This window comes from Erithacus rubecula, assembly GCF_903797595.1.
Source record: "Erithacus rubecula genome assembly, chromosome: 4".
NCBI classification, from domain to species: domain Eukaryota; kingdom Metazoa; phylum Chordata; class Aves; order Passeriformes; family Muscicapidae; genus Erithacus; species Erithacus rubecula.
The window spans coordinates 34,169,160-34,191,090 of NC_136686.1; the positions used below are offsets into that span (position 1 = coordinate 34,169,160).

Genomic DNA, 21,931 nt, shown 5'->3' on the forward strand with positions numbered 1-21,931 from the left:
GTAAAATCCCAGGACTCACCGCTGGCAAAGCAGCAGGATTGCTGTCAGTCTCTGAATTGCACTGCTGTGACTGCTATTTTATGCTTTTAATGTAAGCAGCATCTTTTTGGTGGTGTGGCTGATGGCCAGTCTTGACCAGGGCATGCTGCTGCTCTTTCAGGAGCAGAATGGGGGACAGAGGGTGGCGGCAGGCGATTGATCCATCTATTCAATAGGCAGGTGCTCTTCCTTGAAATGCTGTCTCGAAAGAGATTTTGCTGTTTGGCAGTCCAGTACTTCACTTTGGAGCCATTTCGTGCCACAGAGTAGAGGATGAGAGAGAATTTCATTAATATGAAATTGGCCATCCCAAGAAGGCTCTCCAGCACTTGGGGTCTGCCCTGCTCTCTTCTCTTGGCTGTGTGTGCCAGGGAGGAAATAGCAGGAGCTCTGGCTTGTGGTAGAAAGCTCACTCTGAGTGTGCTGCAGGGCCCTTCCAGTGCATAGCAGAGACCTGTCTGTTCTCCTTCAAAGCTCTGAAAGCAGCTGAGATGAGACTGCAGGGGAATTTAGCAGTTCAGCCCAAGCCTGCATCTGCAGACCTCGCTGAGTTGTTGCATACCCCTGCACGCTCCCTGCTGTGAGAGGGCTGAGCCATTTGGTGCCCAGCTTGTACCTTGAGCTGGGCCAGGATGCAGGAATGAAGAGTCTTCTTGCACAGCCCAAGAGGCACCTTTGGCAGCGTGTGACATGCTGTGGCTGCTGTTACCAGCGTCTTTTCAAAGATGGTCTGTGGGTGCCAGTAAAGCCAGAGATTATTCTCTTTCTGTATATTGTGAATTAAACCTTTTACCTGGGAAGGAGATGCCATGGTGCAGCTCATTAGCCAGGGCAGACTAGCTTGTTTCTGTTGTTCAGGATAACCCTTTGGCTACTATTTGTGAAGCTATCTTTTTGGCATCCTTTCACTCAGAGTAGGTGTATTTGTTCTCTGAAGCCTTATCCATGTACTGTGTGAGCAGCAAATATATTAGGTCTTTTAAATCTGGGTAGATACGCAGTGGAAGCTGCTACAAAAGATAATTTTTTATTCTGGCTGCAGGTTTCATGGCCCTGTAAATTTGATCCTGAATAAATGTCTTTATATGTGATTTAGATTTTCTGCAGAATATTAGTTATTAGAATATTAGTCCCTGAAATTTTCTTTAAAAAACAAGAAGTTTAGAAGTGAGAGCATAGCTAAGGTTCTACTTACAAACTCCAAGCTGTTATCACTGTCATAGTCAAAATAGCCCCTGGTACATGGATGACAAGCAGATGATAGCTGAGTAAATGAATGGGTTCTCTGTTGCATCCTAAACTTGATTTCTAGCCGATTTTATTTGTGCCAGTGATGGCCCAAGCTGTGTACATCTGTTAGCATCCCACTGAGAGGCCAGTGGAGCTGCTTGCACCCAAGAAATGCCCAAATAAATGCACTGCTGAAATTAGAGAGGGAGTTATGGGGAGTATAGACATTGTCACATGGTGTTTCTTGACCAGGTGTTGATTGAGCTTTGGGTTTGGTCATCTCAGGGTTTTTTTCCTCTTTTAAGGTGCAGTATTAATAGATTTAAGACCCTGAGGGTCTTCAAGCAAATTTTCTTCCCAAGTATGAGCACCCAAAAACCTGAAGCCCCAGAAGAGATGAAAGCAAAGCATGAGCTGGCTGTGTTCTGCACCTCTGTGGAAAGCAGAGAGCACCTTATTACTTTTTTCACAGGTGTTTTTGCTTGTTTGGAAAGTAACTGGAGCTGTGCTCATGAATATTTGAGGCTGTCAGGTGCCTGTTGAGGGCTGGAGGGAAGTAGGGCCAAGGAAGGGCAGGCGGTGTGGGAGCCAGAGGGGGGCAGAACAGGGAGTGGCCCTGGCCCTGTGTGGTTGTCTCATCTCTCTTATGGTAGTAGACTTCTTATTGGGATGAATGTGCTCTGAAATATTTATTGCCCTGTTTAAATATTCATTGCTGCAAAGGCAGTGCAGCCTGATGGCAGCAGTGGAGCCTCAAGGGACAGGGTCCACAGCAGTCCCTGGCATTTCCTTTCAGTAATATGATAAAAATACATTAAAAAAAAAAATAAAAATCAGGCATTCCCCCACTGCAAGATTGACAGGAGCACTCAGGCGTATGTCCCAGTGTTTCCTCTTCGTGCCAGAGACTTGTATTTGCTCTCCAGCTCGTATGCTGGGGTGCTGCTCTTGGTTGCCAGATGCTAATGCTTTTTTTTCCAAGCCTGTATCCTGGAGCGAGTGGCTTTGTTTAGCCTGACACTGTGAGTGTGAAAGGGGATGTACAGAAGGGCAAACTGACTGGCTTGAAAGGGTTTAGGTTTATGCATAGCCTGTGTTTTTGTCTTTCTGTAGGTGTGCAAGAAGGGGGGAGAAAAAAAGACCTTTAATGCACTTGGCTGCAGAGGGTGGGGATCTACTGAGAATTATGAAGGAATAAACTTCTGAGGAACTCATGTAGTAATATATTAAGAGAGCTGCAGATGCTGACAGACATGCCCTGACATGAGATGCTCTTATATCAATTTAGCTTTTAAGGTTTATTGATTTAGCTTCAGTAAATTAGAGCTGTTTAAAAGCAAGGCTGTTAGTCATATGCAGTAGTTTATGTGAATATTTTTCATGCTGCTACTGTTAAACCAGCACATGCTTTATGAGTCCCAGGGCATTGACATGGTGGTGGCAAGAGAGAGCAGCATGTTTCCAGTGGTGCTGCTGAGTGTGGGGGCTGCAGGAGCTGCTTTAGTGATACCCAGCCCAGGAAGAGGCATTTTGAAGGTGGACAGATGTGCTGCTGACCTCGAGCTGTACCTGTGAGCTATGCAGGTGGCCTGTGTCGGGGAGAAGTCTGGACTGGTTCATGGTTACAGCAGGAATGTGGTAAACATACATTAGCTGGAAGGCCTGGGGAAAAGAGGCTTTAAAAGGATTTTGTAACAATGGGAAAATCTTTCCTGAGATACTTGACAAATTCACTGTGTACAAACCAGCTTTATGCTGGCTTACGTAGGGATGCTCTAGAAGTTAAGTACAAGTGAGGCAGGTAGTGGCACTAACATATGCTAAATGTCCATGTAGCCTCTTGTTCTGGGATGAAGTGGCTTTCAGGTGCATTTCAAAGTTGGGCTTAATGTAGCATAACTGTGGGCTGCTGTGAGAGAACAGTCCCCCTTGCCTCAGTGCCCTGGCCATATGCTCAGCCTCCTCACTGCTTTGGGCATTGTGCTTAAGCAGATAGAAGGCGAGACAGTGGAGTTTATGACCAAACAGATGACTATTGTTTGGATTAATTTTCTGGCAGTGGCTGTGCCGTGGCTGGATCTCACCACAGCCGGGGAGGGGAAGTACAGCCCCTGATTCCCAGGATGGTTGGTAGTTTACCATATTAGGTGGTGCACAAAACTGCACCTCTACTTTTCAGTGGCTTGTTCCTCTCCATGAGGTGAGGTCATTATGCTTATAAATGTGTATGCTGCTTAGTTTAGTCACCTTGAATTTATGTGCATTGACTTCCACTGGCTCTTGTTAGTTTTCCAGGATATTACCCTATGGATCTGGCTTTCAATTGTCTCTTCTGGCTGTACCTGCAATGTAGGCCATTATATCTCACTCAAGTACCTCTGTTTTGGGTGACATAATGTTTTCAGTACAAAAACACGAAAAGATGGAAAAGACTGAGTCCTTCTCATCAGCTGACTTAATGACTGTCATTTGGAAATCAGTAAACAAAATGAAATGGTCTCTTTTGCCAGAGCTGAATTTATCAGACTCAGCTTTTGGCTATTGGTTTTCTTGATTAGTTTTTTCATTAGATTAAATATTATTAGCATCTACTTTATTTTCCTCACAATTAATATACTTTAATAAAATAATCAGTTACCACTTATTTTTTTATAATGATAAAATAAATTTGGCCTTTTAAGGTTTTTTAGTGTGCAGCCATGTGGCTTTTTCCAATCTTTGGGTCATTTCTGTAGCTCTTTCATGTTCCTTTTTGAATTCTTTAATTCCATTTTAAAAATTTGCATATTGAAGCATATATCTTATTTTTCATCTGGCCAAGGCCATGTACCCAAGTAGCAATGCTTCCCACACATCCTCAGGTTGGTAAAAAAGCTGTAGTTGCTCTCTGTACCAGGCTGCTACACTGTTGACTTGCTTCTCTGTGACTCTCTGCTCCTTTCCCGAACCTCTGCTTTCCAGGACACACAGTGGAGGCTTCTTTGAAAATGGAAAACTACTCCTGGAACAAATGACTAGCGAGAGATAGGAGAATGCTGGAATGGAAAGTAACTGTGGGAAGAAATCTGTGTTTTTAAACCGTCAAATTTCTGTTCTGAAACGTGTGCCAAGTCAGTCACAGACTTCCTCCGCCCTGCACCCTGAGAGCAGCTTGATATAATGTTGTTGCTGCGTGACTGAGTCCTGGTACTCGAGTCACAGATGGGTCCCGTTTGCCTCATCTCATCTCCTGTCTTCTGTGCTGAATTCTGAGCGTACCCATGATAGGCCAGTGGCAGTGAAAATATGACAGGGCTGAGACATTTAGCTGCTTGCATGGAAAAAACCCCAGAGCCTCAAGAGGAGCTCTGGTTTTGTGTTTAAATATGCTGCATACGTCTCGTTCTCCACCTTTGCTTCAGAGTCACGTCCGAACACGCGGCTCCTCGCTATGGTTTCTGCCAGCTCTGCAGTTCTTTCCAAGGCATTCAGCGCTCTCCAATTGATTCCAGATGTGTTCTCTCCTTCCCGGCGCTTTCTCCCTTCTTCCTCCTCCTGCTCTGGCAGCAGAGGCAGGACTGCTTTTTTTCCTGTGTGGTGCTGGAGTTAGTGCAGGCAGGCAGGAAGGCTTCCCTGCTGTCTGCTGAAATCTGGGGAATAAGGGGCCAGTATAAGTGGAGCTGCCTGACAGGGCTTTGAGATTTGTCCTTCCTCCAGGAGCCAAGTCCGCTCAGAGCAGCCCCTCTGCACAGCTCACTACTTCTTTCAGCTCATTGCCTTCACAGCAGGGGAGAGAAGGACAGGAAAGCCTGATGCCAAAAGTGATCTTCAAAATCTTTCCTAGAAGAGCACTGGAAATATAGAGAGATCTGGAAGAGTCTATTGCAGATAGCTGTGTTACATAGCGAGGGCTTTGAGAAATCCTTGTCACTAAAATAGATACAAATCTTTCTAAGGCGCTGAGTGAGCTTCATGAGGATTGAAACATTCAGGAAAGCCATCTGAATTCTTGAGGTTGCAGGAATAACTCTCCACACTCACTGAGATTTGGTGATGTACTTGGAGATGCAGAGCAATAATCCATTTGCAGAGCAGAGACGTGATGAAAAATTGTTTATCTGCCCAGCCTGGTCCTTGATTGGTCCTTGGCTGGAGAAGCAGATACTGGTTTTCTGAAGTATGTCAGCTGGAGAGTTGCCCTCTCCCTTGAAACAAAGCTTTTTGAAATGGACAATCGGATTGCAGAATTAGCTGAGGAGGCAGAAACTGACACTACCTTGCCAACCTGGTCAAGAGATACCATGGGACCAGGTAGTATTTTGTTCCCTATTATATTTTCCATGCTTTTCCATTTCTGTAGCCCTTCTTTTTCTAAGGAGCACTGGGAACTACTGTTTAGCTGGCTGGAAATAAGGCAGGGAACCAGCACAGGCAGGTCCTCTGTGCCATTTAAAGTATCACAGATATCCTGCTCCAACCATGGCCCTCTCCTGAAAAGCAGTTACCATTCCTTCCCCACCACTGGTCTCTGGTTTCTGCTGCTTCCCTGAGAGAGGATCCACAGTCATGCAATGGAGAGTGTGATTGGTTTGCTAATCTGCTGAATAGCTGATGGCAGCTAGCTTGGATTAAACATACGTGACACATCTGCAGCACACTGTTTCTTAGCTGTGACTCATTTCAATTCTGGTCCCAGAGAAGGAATTTAGCTGTCTTTGCCTAACAGAGGAGTAATCTCCCTTGTGTGGGACATGCTTCTGCCTCCCTGGGTGCCTGCTGGATTAATGGAGGGCTCGATTTGTAGTATTTTGAGACATTATTTTCATGCTGATTTGTTGAAAGCTAGTCGTCTTATGGAAATCTTTTTTTCCTTAAGAATGTTTGACTATGAATATTAAGTGGAAAATAGTCACTTGGAATTTTGCAGAGCTGTGAAGGACACAGCCAGGGTAGGTGCTAAAGGACCAATCTGGACCAAAAAAATGAGCTTGAGCTTTTCTCTTAATTTCAGGCTTTGTTGCTAAGGATGTATCCATCCTGGTGACTTTTTCCTTTGTTCTCCACCCATACCCCCTTCTCCCCAGTAATTCTCAGAGGTAGTTTAATTCCAAATATGGAATGCAAACAGATGTTGGGACCCTGATGTCTCTAGAAGCACAATTCTCTCTAATCAACCCCAGAGAACATGAATGGATTGAAAGCATTTGTTGGGATGCCTTTGTGCCAGTAACTCTTTTTTTTTTGGTTTTTTTTGTTTGTTGGTTTTTTTGGGTTTTTTTTGAGTGAGGAATAATGTAGATTTCAGGAGCAGAAATCAGTGCTTTTTAAAATCTGTAAGGTATATTTCAGGCTGGTAAGTAGATGTGGCCCTGGGCCTTATTAATGTTGTGTAACTCTAAAGCTTTGGCTGTATTCAACAGGAAGCCTCTTTGCAGGTTGCCCAGGGGCATCTTACCAAGTGTGCATGCATTCAGCACTGAGAGCCTGTGTTTGTGCATAGGGGTAGAGCAGAAGTTGGCCATTACTGGAAGTGATGATAGCATGGGGATGAGTGAGTGCTTCCTGTGTATAACAGTAAGATAAGACTATAATTTTCTTTCATCCTTTCCTACAAAAGGGAGGCTTGAACTTTTTTTCCATAAAGTTCTTAAATGCATTTTAAAAAAATCAAAAGGCCAGCTGCTTTATTTTACAGAACACTTTTTGGTGGCCTGGAATGATAGAGTGTGTATTAGAAGATAACTTGTTCTTCCCTTGCTTTTCATATCTAGGAAGGGCAAGATTAGATAATCTAGTGCAAGCTTGCACCAGGAAGTTGAAGGAGACATGCCTTTAAATGGTTAGCTAGGTGCATGTGTGAGTCCAGGCATCTCTTTTTAGATTTTTTTTTTTTCCTGGTGCAAGATTAGCTTATTGAGCCTTAACTTAACCCAGTGCAAAAGGAATTTCCTAGGTAATTACATCCAACTTTAAATTTAAACTTAACTTTATTTTAACACAACTACCATAAAATTCCAGCAGATGTTTCCAGAACTACCTAGATTTGGAGTTTGCCTTTGGGAGGATTCAGGAGGAATTGCTCTCATGCCCATGACAGTAGAGTCAAAATCCAGCATCCTTTTCTATTACCACAGTGTGTCATAGATCAAATGAAGATCAAGCTCCAGATGTGCAGATTAAATACAAAACCCCTTATTACTGTGATTCTCTTCAAGATGCCTTTATGATCAACCCACACCAAGAAAGTGTGTTGATTTTATCAGTCTGTGTCCCAGACACACAGGCATGTCAGTCTTGCTCTCTGGAGTTACAGAAATGCCTTTGTAGTGCGGAGAGTGGGTGTCAGGTTAGGGTCACATACCCCTCTGAATCCAGGAATGGGTTTGTACAAAGATGAAGGATATGAGATGGTTATATCCTTTGTATATATCCTTTTCACCCCCAGATTTCTTTTCTGTAGGAATTTTATCCATTCTTCCCATTCAGAAGTTAATGAAATGGCCACAATGAAGAAAGTGTTATTGCTGCATTTTGGGATAGAGAGCTTGTATCGTGTTTGTGGGCACCTGCAAGATTGGCACGGCCAAGTCACTGTTCTGGGGTGTCTGGGGCATTGGAAAGCCATCACTTCATCATTCTGTACATTACTTTGTCTCATGTTTGAGAATCTTCATGGCCCTTAAGAGCAAAAGCACAGTTTTTAAAACCTGGTGTAGATTTTGTGTGCTGCAAGAGCCGTCAGTGTAGGGTGGAATTGATCTGGGCATAATAAATGCCCCAGCCTATGTTTTTTTTTCTGCAAGGGATAATGCTGGAGTTCCTGGTGGGTGTGGGGAGCATCTTTCACGCTGCTTTGTATCCATTCCCATTTGCAAAGAAAGTGCTTGTTGATACATTTGTTATCAGCGGCAAATTGTGGGATTGCCTGTGGAGAGGGTTAATGCACGCTGGAGACTGCGGCTCCCTGGCAGCCTGAGCTCATCCAAGTGCTGGTGCCCATGGCCCTTCCCTCCCAAGCTTCTCCACCCCCTGTCCTTTCTGGCTCTGGTCCTCCTCCAGCTCCTTGCCAAGCTGTTTCAGCGCTCTTAACTGGGAACAAAACTAACCTGGCAATAAAAAGTGAGTAATTTTTTTTTTTTTCCCTCTGGAATATGTGCTGAAAGGGCTCAGTGGTGGGCAGGCTGGCAGGGGAGAGAGGGCAGGAGTGCACAGCTGGAGTGGGATGGTGGCAGCTCCAGCCAGAATCCCTCTGAAGCTGCAGCTGAGAACTGGGAATGGAGGCTGTGCTGGAAGGGGCTGGGAAAGAGACCCTGCTACAGCAGCTTTTTTGTTGATCTGTGAGAAGGGGGGGGGAACACAGCCCATCATTAATTAATTAATTATTCTCGTGCTCCAAAGCAGCAGCCTTGTATGGTAAGCCCTTTCTGTCTTGTCTGTATACAGCCAGGGAGCAGTGCTTTCTTTGCATGTGTGATGTTTGCATCCCTGACAGGAGCCTGGGACCTGCGTTCTGGGAGGGACAGCATGGTCCTCTCCTTCCCTTCCCTCAGAAGGATCCCTTTCTTAGAGCTGAGGGTGGGCAGCGGCTCCAGGTTCCTGCCAGGCTCTTCATATCCCAGCTCCAAACATTTTTGCTGTTTACAGAAGGGATTAGGTTAGTGCAGAGAGCAAACAGTCGTAGCCTGGAACTCTGGTCTTCACAAACAGGTTAATTGCCTCTGTTAGCTGCAAGTCAGTTGCTTTAAGGATTCATAAAATTAGTTAGGTGAAAACATACGTATTAGAAACCCCATTCCACTAATAGGCTTATACTCACATCTGTCCCGGTGATTTGGGGGTTAGCAGAGTTCAAAGGCATTTTTAAGAAATTGTTTGTTTGATGCTTATATGCTGTACCATTTCCCTGAACCTTTCTGTGATGCTGATGACTCACAGCAGGGTTATGGATAGCACAGACCAGTTACCTTGTGGCAGTTTGCCACATCTATACAGAAATCGTACCAGTTTAGCTTTACCAGGAGTATAATTTGTATTTGTCTTGTTAGGCTTTACTATCTGTGCATATTATGGCATAGCAATGCAGAAGAGATCTGGAGCTGCATTGTAATAAGGCTCCTTTCATATCCCTCTACTTACACCCATTCCTCTAATGAGGAAAACAAAACTCCTCCTTCACAGAACAGACTGATCTTTGACAGTTTTATGGAAGCAGGAGGCCTTTGTGTGCTTTCTGGTGTTCACTCTTGGCGCTCCAGTGCCGTGATCTTGGATCACCACCTGCTGTCTGCTGAAAGAATTCATCCTGTGTCACATTTGCTGAACCATGTTGCTCCTTGTTGAGTTGTCATCCCCAGCTCCCACCCTTCTGAAAGGTACCACCACGTGCGCTTACTCATCGGTTACTCATCGTTCCTCTGCTTAGCTTGGAGCTGCAAAGTTCATTAATTAACTTAAAGCTGCATAAGCTCTTAGAAATGCATCCCCATTAGGGATTTTTCACTGCTTTAGCTAATTTGTTTTTTAAACAAAATGTGGGAGGGGTTTGTACTGATCTGTGTAGGCAAACCCCTGACTTAAGGAAGAAAGTTGGCACCTGTGAGGATGTGCCTGGGCCTTTGTAGGGCTCAGAATAGGGGTCTGAAAGCTGAGCCCAGATGGGCCCTGGGGGTTTGGGTGCTTGTGAATCAGACAACAACATTTTGCAAAGGGGCAGCTGCATTGAATTCCTACCTGATGTGAATGAATGATTTCTGTGGGAACAGAACAACAGAAGTAATAGAAAACACAGGAATTATTGCTTTTCTTTGAACTATAGGTTAACCTGTATCGTGCTAAAGTGTTTTTGTTTTGTTTTTTAAGGAGTATGTGTTAATTACACTGTTTCACTTGTTTCACTTGCACTGAACAGCCTTTTCCAGTTAGAGCATGGGATGGCAGTTATCGTGGTTGGTGCATGGCAGCACAAACTGGCAGAGCTAATCAGTTAATCTGGAACTGCCAAAATTATTCTTGCAACCAAATGTCCCTCCCATTGACCTCCTGGAGACTGCCAGCCTGATGCATTGTGGCCAAGAGAGGTGTCTTTCTGCTCCTGAATATTGTTTAAAATTTTTTTCAAACCATCACAAAAGTTTAAGGTGGTAGTAGTTTTTGTGGGGAGCTGCACCCAGGTTTTTCTGGTCCTGCGGTGGCATCCTTGTGCAAGCTTGGGGATGGTGACTGCTCTTGGACCTGCCTATCTGGGTTTCTTCTTGCATTTCAGTAAATTTTTAAGACATCTTAGTGAGCTAAAGCAGGGAGGACTGGCAATGCAGTAAGATATGTCAAGATTGGATAGATGAAATACTTCCCTTTACCCAGGTATTTGAGGGTTTCTCCATGCTCTCTGTACCTCCTTAGAAGTGTGAGAAGCAGCACCCCTGACTGTAGAATTTTATGTGGTGGTTAAGAAGTAGGGAAATGGATTCAGGTTCTATGTTTGAAGATTAATGGGAACTTTTTTGTGTGTGTTCTGTGTTAGCTCTTGAAAATATGAAGTGTTGTGTAAATGTTGAAATTTGGTAGAATAACAGAAGAGGTAGAATCTTCTCTGGGTTTGGAGGATATCAGTATGCTGTGAAACCTGCAGAGATCTCATCAGGAGTCCTTTCTGTTGACGCTAGTGGAAACAGAAAAAAGTAATTCTAAAGCATCAAAGGAAATTAAAATTACAAAAAAAATCAGATGGTAAATATGTCTGTAATCATATCAAGAGAAAAATAATTTGAGATACAGATGCTCCATGGGATGATGAAACCTGGACAAATATAATAATGATAGATCTCCAGATAACCTGAGACATTAAATGAAGGATGCGTTTGTAATAAAAGATATGATTTTTGCATGTTAGTGTGATTTGAGGAGTGGGGGAGTGACAATGGTATTAAAGCATTTTATTCTGCGCCAGAACTCCTTCTTTGAAAAACCTTAGTAAGGTCAGAGACAAGTAATAAAAAAAGTTACCAGATATTTTGGCTTGAGAGGTGTGATTAAACTCAAAATAAATATCTATTATCAAAAATGCACAAGCAACAGAGAGTGTAATCATATTTCATCTTTTAAACATTTGGAGATAAATATTTTCTCCCCCTTCTTCAATTATAAGGTTAAAATGCATTTAAACTGGAAGGAACAGTATTAACTAAGGGGTAAAAACATTGAAAGTAAGATTATATAAGGTTCATGGGCTGGCATTTTAAACATTTTAAACTGCTAAGAGTGAGGTTGAACAGAATGCTGGACTATGTCCTTTGGGGAGCAGTCCTGTACTGTTGACAGGATGGCAGAATAGGTTTTTTTTGGGGCTAATCAGCATTCTCTTCCTCTGACCTGGGATGCTGCTGGCTTGAAAATCTAGCTTGTTATGAGAAGACTGGAACTAGTTTCTGCTCCTCTTTTTTTCCTGTGGAAAAATTTTTCATTGAAAAGAAAAAGTCAGTTTCCTATTTAGCTCCTATTTGAAACATAAGAAAGGGGGGCAGACAGTGTGGGCTGTACGGAAGAACGCAGACAATCAAATCCAATGAAATACTGTAAACAGAAGAGCTTGGAAAGGAGTCAGCATGTGGACAGAATGGAGCTGTCATGTCAGGGGATAAGCAGTGTGAGCAGGTGAGCAGTAGGATTACTGATACCTGGTTTGCAGTGGGATGGCCATTATTGTGCCTGTCCTGCCTTCTGCTTTAGAACTCGCTCTGCAGATCTTGATGATGGGTTAGGTTGAGTCAGAAGTGGCTTGCTTTGAAGCTGTGAATAGCAAAGGAATGAGCAGAACTGGAGGGCTGGTGGAGCTGCCCTCCTTTTTTGAGGGGGAAACAAAAATCCTGTCCTGCTTTCAGGAAACGTGCTCGGTGCGTGAACAAAACCTCTGCAGAGCTGCGAGCACGCGGCGCAGGGCTGCGACTGCTGGGGCGAGAGCGTGCAAGGAGCTGAGCGCTGGCCAGGCTGGCAGGCTCGCCTGAGTTTCTCTTTCTCAGATAAGGCTGCAGAGTTTGCCTTCCTGCAGGCAGCGAGGCTGGACTGGAAACCGTCCGTTCTTCAGCACGGGCCAAGGCTGCAGCTCGGCTCTGCTAAGTGGTATTGAATGCCCTTCCCTCTCCTTCTCCCCAGCTGCAGGAGCGCGTGGCCACGTGGCCCCCAGGGGAGGCAGACCAGATAGACTAATGTCAGAGCAAATTTGGGATTCAGCCAGTGTCTGAATGACCCGGTGCTGGCTGGAGGTGCACTGCGTTTATCATTGCTTCCTCCGCCTGGAAGGGAAAGCTGCAGGTAGGCTGATAAAGGGGCTGAAAGGTTCGTCCGGCTTCTTTGGAGGTCCGTCAGCCCCTGCATGCTCTCTGCTGAAAGGCTGCTTGGTAATTCCCACTCTGCCTTTCCTATCCATGGGATAAGGTCTTTTTTGCTTTTACTCCATTGATTTAAGCATGCTGGTGTCAGAATAGCCTCGAGCACCTCCAGGCTTTGTGGGGGAGAGCCCAGGGCTGGAACAGCAGCCAAAACTTAAAATCAGGATTAGTCTGTTGACACGCACATAAATCAAACAGCCCTCCTATCATAAATCTTTTCTGTGGATTTTTTTCCTGCTGCGGCGGTGAAAGCAGTAGGAGCGGTGCAGCAGCCTGGGCTTCCCAGGGTTGGGCTTCAATGTCAAGGCTGTTCTCCTTCACCCCGGGTGCCTGAATGCAGCTCCCCCCTTGGTGAGATCCATGCACAGGCTGCAGGGCTGCATGCTTTTTTGTTTCCTTCTTGTGGTTTTCTGATATGGTGGGGTAGCATTTTCATTGTCTTCTGGGCATATCTTTTGCATGGTGAATTCTTTGTTTCTGAGTCATCTGATTGGTGTTAGCTACATCTAAGGCAGTGCTAAAAGCTTCTAAAAAGTCCACTATGCAAGAGGTCTCTGTGGGATACCCTAAGCTGAGGGAGGAGTGGGTAATTAATGCTTTGTGTGATTGTAGAGATGCTCAGGATTGGGAGTGAGTGACTGTGTGGCTGGCTTGCGATCTCAGCTTGTTTCTCTACAGCTCTCTGGTGTCTCCTGCATGGCCAGCAAGAAGCAAATGGGATATACCAGCAATAGATCCTGTGCTCTGTATGCAGTGCTGCCAGGGCAAAGGAGGGGGCTTCTGCACAGATGGGTTTTAAAAACTGTACTTTTTGTCGCTGTAACAGAGCAGAGAGGTGTGCTCTGAACCACCCAATGTGCTTGCTTGTGGGCTTGCTTGTGAGCAGGGAGGGTCGGGTGGAGGAGATGGACCCAGTTATGGCATTTCTAGGGATGTTGAGAAACCCTGTTCTTCTGTATTTCCTTCTCTGTTCCAGTGTGTGAGTGTGTCTTCCCTCTTCTGAAATAACACCTTACTGTGTGTAAAGCTTTGTGTGAGATCACAGGGGTATGCAATCTGCAAACCCTGTAATTTGTTCGCTATATGCCACCCAGTAGCAAGAAAATTGCCCTGAAAAGATTAAGAAAGCAGTGTCATGGCTCAGAGGAGCAAGGCATGTGCTTTTTGATAGGAGAGATAATAGAAGACTGTGGAATACTATGGTGACGGTGGGTGGGATATTCACATGAACGTGTGTGTTGTTTCTCAGGCTGAGGTTTTGATCTATCTTCTGTAGTATAAAGCTGTTTTCTCCCTTTTCCTTTCTTAAGGGTAACCAGGAGCCGTCAGCAACTCCTGATGCAATGGTGCAGCCATTCACCACAATCCCATTTCCGCCACCCCCACAGAATGGGATTCCCACAGAGTATGGGGTGCCACACACTCAGGACTATGCAGGCCAGACCAGCGAGCACAATCTGACACTCTACGGCAGCACGCAGCCCCACGGAGAGCAGAGCACGAACACGGCCAGCACGCAGAACGGATCTCTTGCAGTAAGTGCACTGGGCAGCACAATGCTGTGGGGAAAAGCAGCCACTGATTAGATTGCTGTTTCTCAAGTGTGCAGAAAACCAGCAGTAGACTTGAAAGGAGAGAATTGCAAACAAAATGTGGCTTCTGACCTTCCGTTGCTGGATTTCCCTTTTTGTGTGTTCACCCTCGTAAACTGGTGCCTGCAGAGAGCAGTAGTACTTGAAATCATGATCATGGTGGTTTTACCGTGGTGGCGTTGTCACCAAAGACAGTCTCTTACAAAAGTGTTGATTACTTTGTGTTAATTGGTGAATGGTTCAAATAGATGTGATGGAGGCAGATTCTGGAGCGTTGACAGTACAAAGAATTAGGGTGAGCACATGCATTTTAGGTCTAATCCCAATGAGGTTTTGTTTTCAGGAAGCTAACAGAGTAGAAAATTACTTTTCTTTGACTTTCTGAAGACAGCAGGGAGCTTCAGGGAGCCAGGTTAGGAGATGAGCTCTCAGCTACTGGTTGTCCATTTGCCAAACCAAGATTTTCATCATCTTAGATATTTGCTTCCTTCTTTCCATGGCCTGGAACTGGCACTGGGCAACATGCTGGCAGATTATCCTAGGAAAAGCTTTATCCACCCCTTAAGCCACTTGTTAAGACTTAACTTCCTAATAAAGAGCCTTATGGTGAGAGCCTTCGGCGCTCAGGGGCGGATTTAATCTGTTAATGCTTTCAGTTTTACTTGTAGTTGGTGTTTGGCTTGTAGAGATTTTTTTTTCTCTTTTTCTTTCTGGTAAGTAGGGAATGAATTCAGTGCCAACAGTTGGGAGGACTGATGGTGCCAGCTCAAGTGTTCATGGTTCCTGATGTGTGCTTCTGCTCCTTCCACAGTGGGCAGTGGCTGCATGGTTGGTGCCACCGGTCATGGCTTCGATAGGATATCTCTGATTTCTTCCTGGGAGTGCCACAACTTCGGCATCTTGAAGGAGAAAAAGAATACAAACTCTGTGAGGCACATTGGTAGTGTGTGAAAGGAGCTTAGGGTGCCTTGCTTGGTAAAGAAAAAGTAGATAAGGAAAGACCAGGCAGTAGATAAAACTTGGAGCTGATGCAGTGTGCAGAAATGCAAGTCATTGTTTTAGCACCAGATTGTCCAATACCATTCCAATGTGTAAGGTTTGGGTTGCCCATCTTCAGCAAACAACTGTCTCAGGCACTGCCAGTTGGGTGAGAAGCTGGAAGCAGGGAATAAAAAACAGGGCAGTGGCTTTCCCCATGTGTTTTTTCTGTTCCATCCTCGTCCAGAGCTTAAGAGCATTTTTTTTTAATGGAAATGATGTGAGCCTTGACCTTGGATGTAAGCTCTTGCCAGCCTTCCTGCTCCTCTTCCATATTAGGAGCCATCTCTGTGGCTCTGCAGGGCCAGGATCTGTGTTTCATCAACTAATGCTGGCTCCAAGGAGCCCACAGCCTGTGGCTAGCCTGTGAGGAGGGACTGGGAGCCCATCTGTGCGGGAGGGAGTGTTGCTGGGAGACTGCTGGCAGGCAGTGGTGTTGCCAGGAGTCTGTGGAGAGAGCCTGACTGGCAGGGGGTTATCCAAGAAACAGGCTGAATAGCACACAGCACTTGCACTGGCTGTTGGAGGCAGGTGTGCACGTCTGGAGTTGCTGTTTGATGTGGTTAAAGACGTGCAAGCCGAGCACAGAGTCAGGCTCTGTGGCCATGGCTGGCTGGGAAAGGGTAAGGGCACACACAAGGGCATTGCTGTGGCTGCTATGGCTGGGAATGATCAAACCCAGAGGATCCCAGATGGTGGCACATGAAGAAACTTGTGGGGAGCAGGGGTAAAACTACCTCAGCCAGGGGCTTTTCGTAGGCCAGACTTTCATATCCACTGCATCCTGGATCTTCCAAGTCTCTTTATATTTCTGCCTAGGACTCCTCTATGAAACTGTTTTGATTCTGTGGGCTGCCTTAGGATGTAATTCCTTGTAACTTTTCTTCTCAGTATGCTGATTAATGATGTAGGACCTAGGGGAAGCAAGAGGGCTCAGTAGTTACTCAAGTTAAAGAAGGCTGTTAAAATACAGCAGAACAGGTTGTTTTTTTCATCTTAAACATCTACAACTGATGTTAAACATTTTGTCCATCCTGTGTGCTGGCTATTACTTGTTTGACACATGTTCAGTCCATGTGGACTAGACTGTTATGCTTTAAGGCATCTTCTCCTTAACCATTTTACCATCTTGCTCAAACAGCAGTGCTAACTTTAATAGAGCAAAAAGCCATAATGGGTGAGGTATGATCCTTCCCTTCCATTAGTGTGACTGACAAGCACAGCTGCTGTCACATGTGGAAAGGTGATACCCTAGACTCAACAGCCAGTGGGTTTTTTAGCTGCTGACTTAAGCCTGTGCTCCCATGGGATGATTCAGAAATTCCTTCAGCCAGTCAGATAAGTTCCCTGCTTGCTTTTAAGAACAAGGCTTGTGATTGGTCATGTTGGTAGGACAGAAGAGATAGCAAAAGGTGTGGTCAGATGGTGTGGCTTTCCTGCTTTTCAGGCTGATAGCCTTTGGGATAATTGCAAAAGTGACAAAGAACATGGGGGTAGCTTAAAGGTCACTCAGAAAGGGGGCTTAATCTTGTTGGTAGGATGTTAGATAGCAATGTAATGTGGTCTGTAACAGGGTCCTTAAGACCTGGGAGAACCTTTTCATAGAAACTTGGCTATTTAGCTAGAATGATTTGAGATTAGTGGTGGTGTTGGAGTTAATAGACAGTGGTCTGGGAGCCTTAGGTCAAAGATCAGCAGTGAACTTATGTAAAATAAACTTTGAGAGTCAAAGTCCATGCCTTCCTACGCAGTCTAAAACCCTGATCAAAGAGGAATGACTGGTTGGTGTCATGAGCAGAGGGTGAAGTTGGTTATGGAGGCCTGTAGTGGAAAGCATTTGAAGGTCTCTGGATTGGGGCATGCAAAAGAAATTGGCACAGTAGTTGGTGTAATACAAACAGTTTCATATTTTGGAATCTCTATTTTAGGATCAAGTCTCATCTGTGGGGCTTTGTTTCTTGCCTGGCATGTGGCAGGAAGACCTCTCAGTCTTCATGTCCAAGCATCTGTCTTTTCTCTTGATACTGTCCCAAAGCACAGCTGAAAGACCTGGATTAAAAATAGGCTGAGGTACAGGACCATATTTGGCCTACTTGGTCTGCCTGTTGCAGCCCTCCTCTTAAACAGTTGACACTCAGCATGTCACTAGGAGTACTGGCCTGCCTGGTTTCTTCCCCCATCCCCCTTCTTGGTTTACCTTAGTGCTCTTATCCCTAATGGAAACACCCAGCACAGTTAACTGCAAGGGGAGATGCTAATTAGGCTGCAGTACCTCTGGCAGCTGAGCTGATCTAAGAGATTCACTGCTGTCAGAAAGGAGAGATCTGGCTCCAAGTGCAAACTCCCACTCCTATTTACTGTCTCTGGCATTCCTTACGTGAGCCACTTTAATTCACTGACCTGGCAGAAAGCTGTCCAATTCTTTTGCTGGGTTAATGAATTAGAGCAGCTCTTGGAGGGATCCAGCAAATGCTGTTGTTGCAAGGTAAGCATGTGGAGAGCATGGCCAGAAGCCATGAGAGCAATTGTCAGTTCTCTGCATCTCCTGGTACTCTACCCGCAGAGGGAAGATTAATCATCTGCTGAACTAAAAAAGCTTGCTTGGTAGTAAATGCAATGCACTTAATACTGCAAGCTGATTATTCAACTTGTTTCTCTTGCTAATGTCAGAGGGAAGAATTTATATGTCTGTATAAATTATGGAATGCAGCTGGAGGTATAGAAGTAGAGGAATAAGTTTATGTAAATCACTTCACATGAAAATGGCAGGTGCTGTCGCCTTGGTGTTACGTTGTCATGAACCAGTATAAAGCATTATTTAATTACAGAGCATCGTGTCTCTGCTTCTTGGGGTGCTGTACTGAAACGTTTTTAACCCATCCTCTCTACCATAAAGGGATATTGACTTTCAGATTCTCAAAGGTGACACATTTGTGGTGGGGGGCCCCTCTGTCATGCTCAGAAGAAAGACAGGGAAGGTGCTTGGTCATCTGGCTGTGCCTTGTACATCTAGCAAGGGCTTAGAAGGAAGAGTGCCACTGACACCAAAGATTCCTCAACTGACTTTTGCAACACATGGATGGTGTTATAATGATGACTTCCCCTTGGGTATTTCTTGCCTAGACTGAATTTGCAGAATTTTCCTCTGTAATTACTTTTCATCCCTTTAGTAATTAAAGTAATTGCTCATGTGAGGTATTTCAGGTGAAGAATATGTTTAATGAATATTGTCAGTTATTTTCTGATACTGCTGAGCAGGTAGACATGAGGAAGAACTAGCTTCAAATAAATAGTTTGCTGCTGATTGTTTGGCCACCTTGGCTTAGAAATTGCTGTCCTGAGGTTGCAAACCCTGACATTTAACATCAAGAGTTTGCTTTGAATAGGAGCAGATTGTCAGCACTTGCAGACTTGTGTCTAGTGGGGCAGATTTAAAAATGAGAAATGGGAAATAAGTCAGCAAGTATCATTACATTGGAGTGTGTAGCTGTGGTACTTCTGCATATCTCTCAAAGGTTATAGCAGATCTAGCAGAAATACAGGGAAGGATAAAAGTGATGATGAAAGGGATATAGCAGGTTCTTTATGGGAAGGACTGAAATCTTCACTTGCAGAAAACGCTGTCAGGAATAAAAGTATATGACAAGTACATAGAAGATTGGATGGTAAGGCAACTAAAATATAGAGCATTCCCATTTTCAGTTACAAGGATGCACATGAGAAATAATTGGGTGCCATGTATGAACAAAAGGGCAGGGTTTACTACTTATTTTTTCCATATAATGAAGAAATTAGCATTGCAGCTCTTGTCCATGGGATGCTGTGCAAGTTGATGCATCAGCTGGTTTAGTTTGCTGGAGAAGATTTGCCTTGTTGCATCCTTCCACATATTTGGCTACTGTTAGAAAGAAGATAATGGGCTGGATGGATCTTAAGTCTGTCACTGTGTGGCAGTTCTTCTGCCACTGTCAATAGAGTGGTCTGAGGGTGACCACTAACTTGGGAAATTTTGCTGTCTCCTCCACCTTGTCAGAGCATCCCTATTTTGTGAGAAATGGGCTAGAACTGCTCACAAAAGGTTTGACAATCTGACCAACATAGCAGGCTTTTCAGGGGGCTTCATTTCACCACTTCATTGACAGGGAAAAGAAAAAAGCACTAAAGAATACTGTTAGAAATACCCATATTTGGGTTGAAAATGTTACTGGAAACATCAGAGGTGCTGTGCAGCACAGGTAGTAAAGTTCCCTGTGTACTTTCCTGTGTTAGATTTGTGCTCTGTGAGGTATATCTTTAATGAGGAAAATTAATAAAATTACTTAAGCTTGAGTATGTCTGAAAATAGGTAACTAACAAAAAATTATATCACAAAAAAATATATGCTAAATTCACCTGACTGTATGGAAAATAGTAAAAAGTCTTGTAGAAGTTAATTAGTGTGTTCTTAGAATTTTTTGGTCTGTTCTTTTAGCATAAAGAATATTTTGGATAATAATTAATTGTGCCTGTAAGTAGCCCCCATTTTTTTAATATAACACTGCTAGCATCTCTGAAAAACCAAGTATGTGGATATAATTGTAAATTATATTTACTGCTGTTGAAAAGTGATAATTAAACCTAAGGTCTTGTGCCTGCTGAGCAAGTGTTTAAGCAGCTGAAGTTCCCATGGCATTTGCTATTGGATGTGTGGGACTCAAGCCTACTTTAGTGGAGTGTAGTGGGGAAAGAGATGAATGTTGTGTCTAGGGCCTAATTATTCACTTGTTTTTCCATGAAACCTCCTCAGTGGGTATCTGTTCGTTGGTGGGTGACTGGTTGTTTTGACACAAGTTCTTCACTAGAAGTTGTAGAGATTTTTCCACATTATCTGTGCTCTGCTTCATGGTGGGAAGATTGCCTTCTCTCAGTTGTAGCTTTTGGTCCTTGTCTCCACAGTTCTTCAAACTCTTGATCCAAACAAGATTGAGTGTTTGGTTTTGGCTTTTTTTGGGTTCAAAACTGATCAAGGAGCAGTGAGCACAGTCTGTCTCCTAGATTTTGTAAGCCACTCAAATCCCCTTTTAAATATAGTTATTAGTTACAGTTTGTATTTTGTAAATATTTTCTTTGCAGTGATTTATGGCTCGTAACCTCCTCAGTATGATTCACAACATTTTGGACTGCCTGCTTCCTGGGGGAGAGAATGGGGGGTTGTTTTTTGTTTGTCTGGAGCTTGGATCTGAAGTAGTTCCAGTTCTAGAAGCAAGTGGGAGATGGAAACAGAATGTGCTGGGTATTAATAATCTCTGTGTTGCACCGGTGCTTGTCTGGCTCACTGGGGAGGCATCCCTCTGTCTCGCCATTCAGATGGAGATCTGCTCAGAGCTCAGGTGCTGCTGGAACCCCTGCCTCCCTGCTGCTGAGGGGAAATCCTCAGCAACTGGTTGTTCTTCACCTGCATTAGGATAGAGGAGACCAGTTGAGTGGTGGGAAGGTGGTTGTAGAGCTGCCACCAAACCTTTTGGAGCACCCTCGTGTTTCTAGGTGTCCTCCCCTTTTACATGTGTATGTATACACATATAATCTGTGCTTCTCTTTGCAGCTCCCTCTTCTTGCTTAGGGTTGGTTTCCTTGCTGCTGCAGGGTGTAAGGGAGGAGCTGACCTGGGGGCACAGGCAGCAAGGAGTTAAAAGTGAAGCACATGCTTTGCTGTCCCGGGCTCTGATGTGTCTGTCAGTGACCTTGAGCAGAGCTCAAAGCTTGCATGTGCAGGCACGAATGGCATTATCACCTGCATCAGTGCATGTTACACAGGCTGTGCTGAGGAGGTGCAGTGAATCCAGTACTGTTCCTAAATGTGAGACCTTTGCTGCAGCATGTCTGTGTTGCCTGATGACAGGCCTTGGAACCTAGGGAATGTGTGTTAGTGCCCTTCCAAGCTGATTCTCTGGAGAAGGGAGAGGTCTCTCTCTTCACAGGAAAGTGCTGACATGAGGCCAGAAGGAGCTTGAATGCCTTCTGGGGAAGGAGTCAAGGTGGGGAGTGGGTACTTGGTAAAATGAGGGCTTTCATCATCTGGCTTGGTCAGGGTAGCACTGCTGCCAGGCTCTGTTATGTGCTGCCTGAGAACAGGCTTCAGGCCCTTCCTTTCATCTCCTTTCTAATGAATTAAGCCAAGGAATAACTGTAAAAGGGGAAAAAAAGAAAAGATCTGAAGAGACTGACTGTTTTTTTCATTTATGTTGTAACTGAATGTGTGGCAGTGGACAAATGTATTGAGCTAATGTTACAGTGGTGGAAAGTTCAAATATTACCTTAAGGGCCATGGATGATAGAGATGAGGGAGCTACAGCATGCAGAAGAAGGTATTTAATGTTAAACTACTACTGAAAAATCAGGCTATGTGAAAGCATGAAAAGCATTTGGAGTCTCTCAGTGCAGTTAAAAAAGTAAGAGTAGAAGAAGATCCCTTCTTCCTTCTTTCTAGTCTTTGAAGCAATTGTCTCACTGCACACGTCTCATGTGCTGCAGGATGACTCCTGTGTGGCAGCAGCTCTCTGCCATATGCAGGAACAGCTGTGAGTGCTTTTGAGCAGGCCACTATACATGATACATTGCACCCTTGGTAAGAAAGGAGTTCTGCCCTCTGCCTGGGAACACGTGGATGGGAGAGGAGTGCAGGCAACATTC

At 44.5% G+C, this 21,931-nt stretch overlaps 2 protein-coding genes across 32 annotated transcripts in view; one reads left to right on the forward strand and one right to left on the reverse strand.

Moving 5' to 3' along the window:
• The window catches only part of RBFOX2 (RNA binding fox-1 homolog 2), a 169,123-nt gene that overhangs the window by 94,466 nt on the left and 52,726 nt on the right, over positions 1 to 21,931 (forward strand). For all 31 annotated transcript variants that reach the window (XR_013774199.1, XR_013774200.1, XR_013774201.1 and 28 more), the window contains one exon: positions 13,943 to 14,167. Coding sequence is in view for 19 of the 31 variants with exons in the window: in XM_079305283.1 (XP_079161409.1) it covers positions 13,943 to 14,167 (225 nt within the window). In the remaining 12 variants the exon portion in view is untranslated. The remainder of the gene's footprint in view (positions 1 to 13,942; positions 14,168 to 21,931) is intronic.
• Positions 1 to 21,931, reverse strand: part of MCM5 (minichromosome maintenance complex component 5) — a 239,306-nt gene that overhangs the window by 43,706 nt on the left and 173,669 nt on the right. The window lies entirely within an intron of this gene.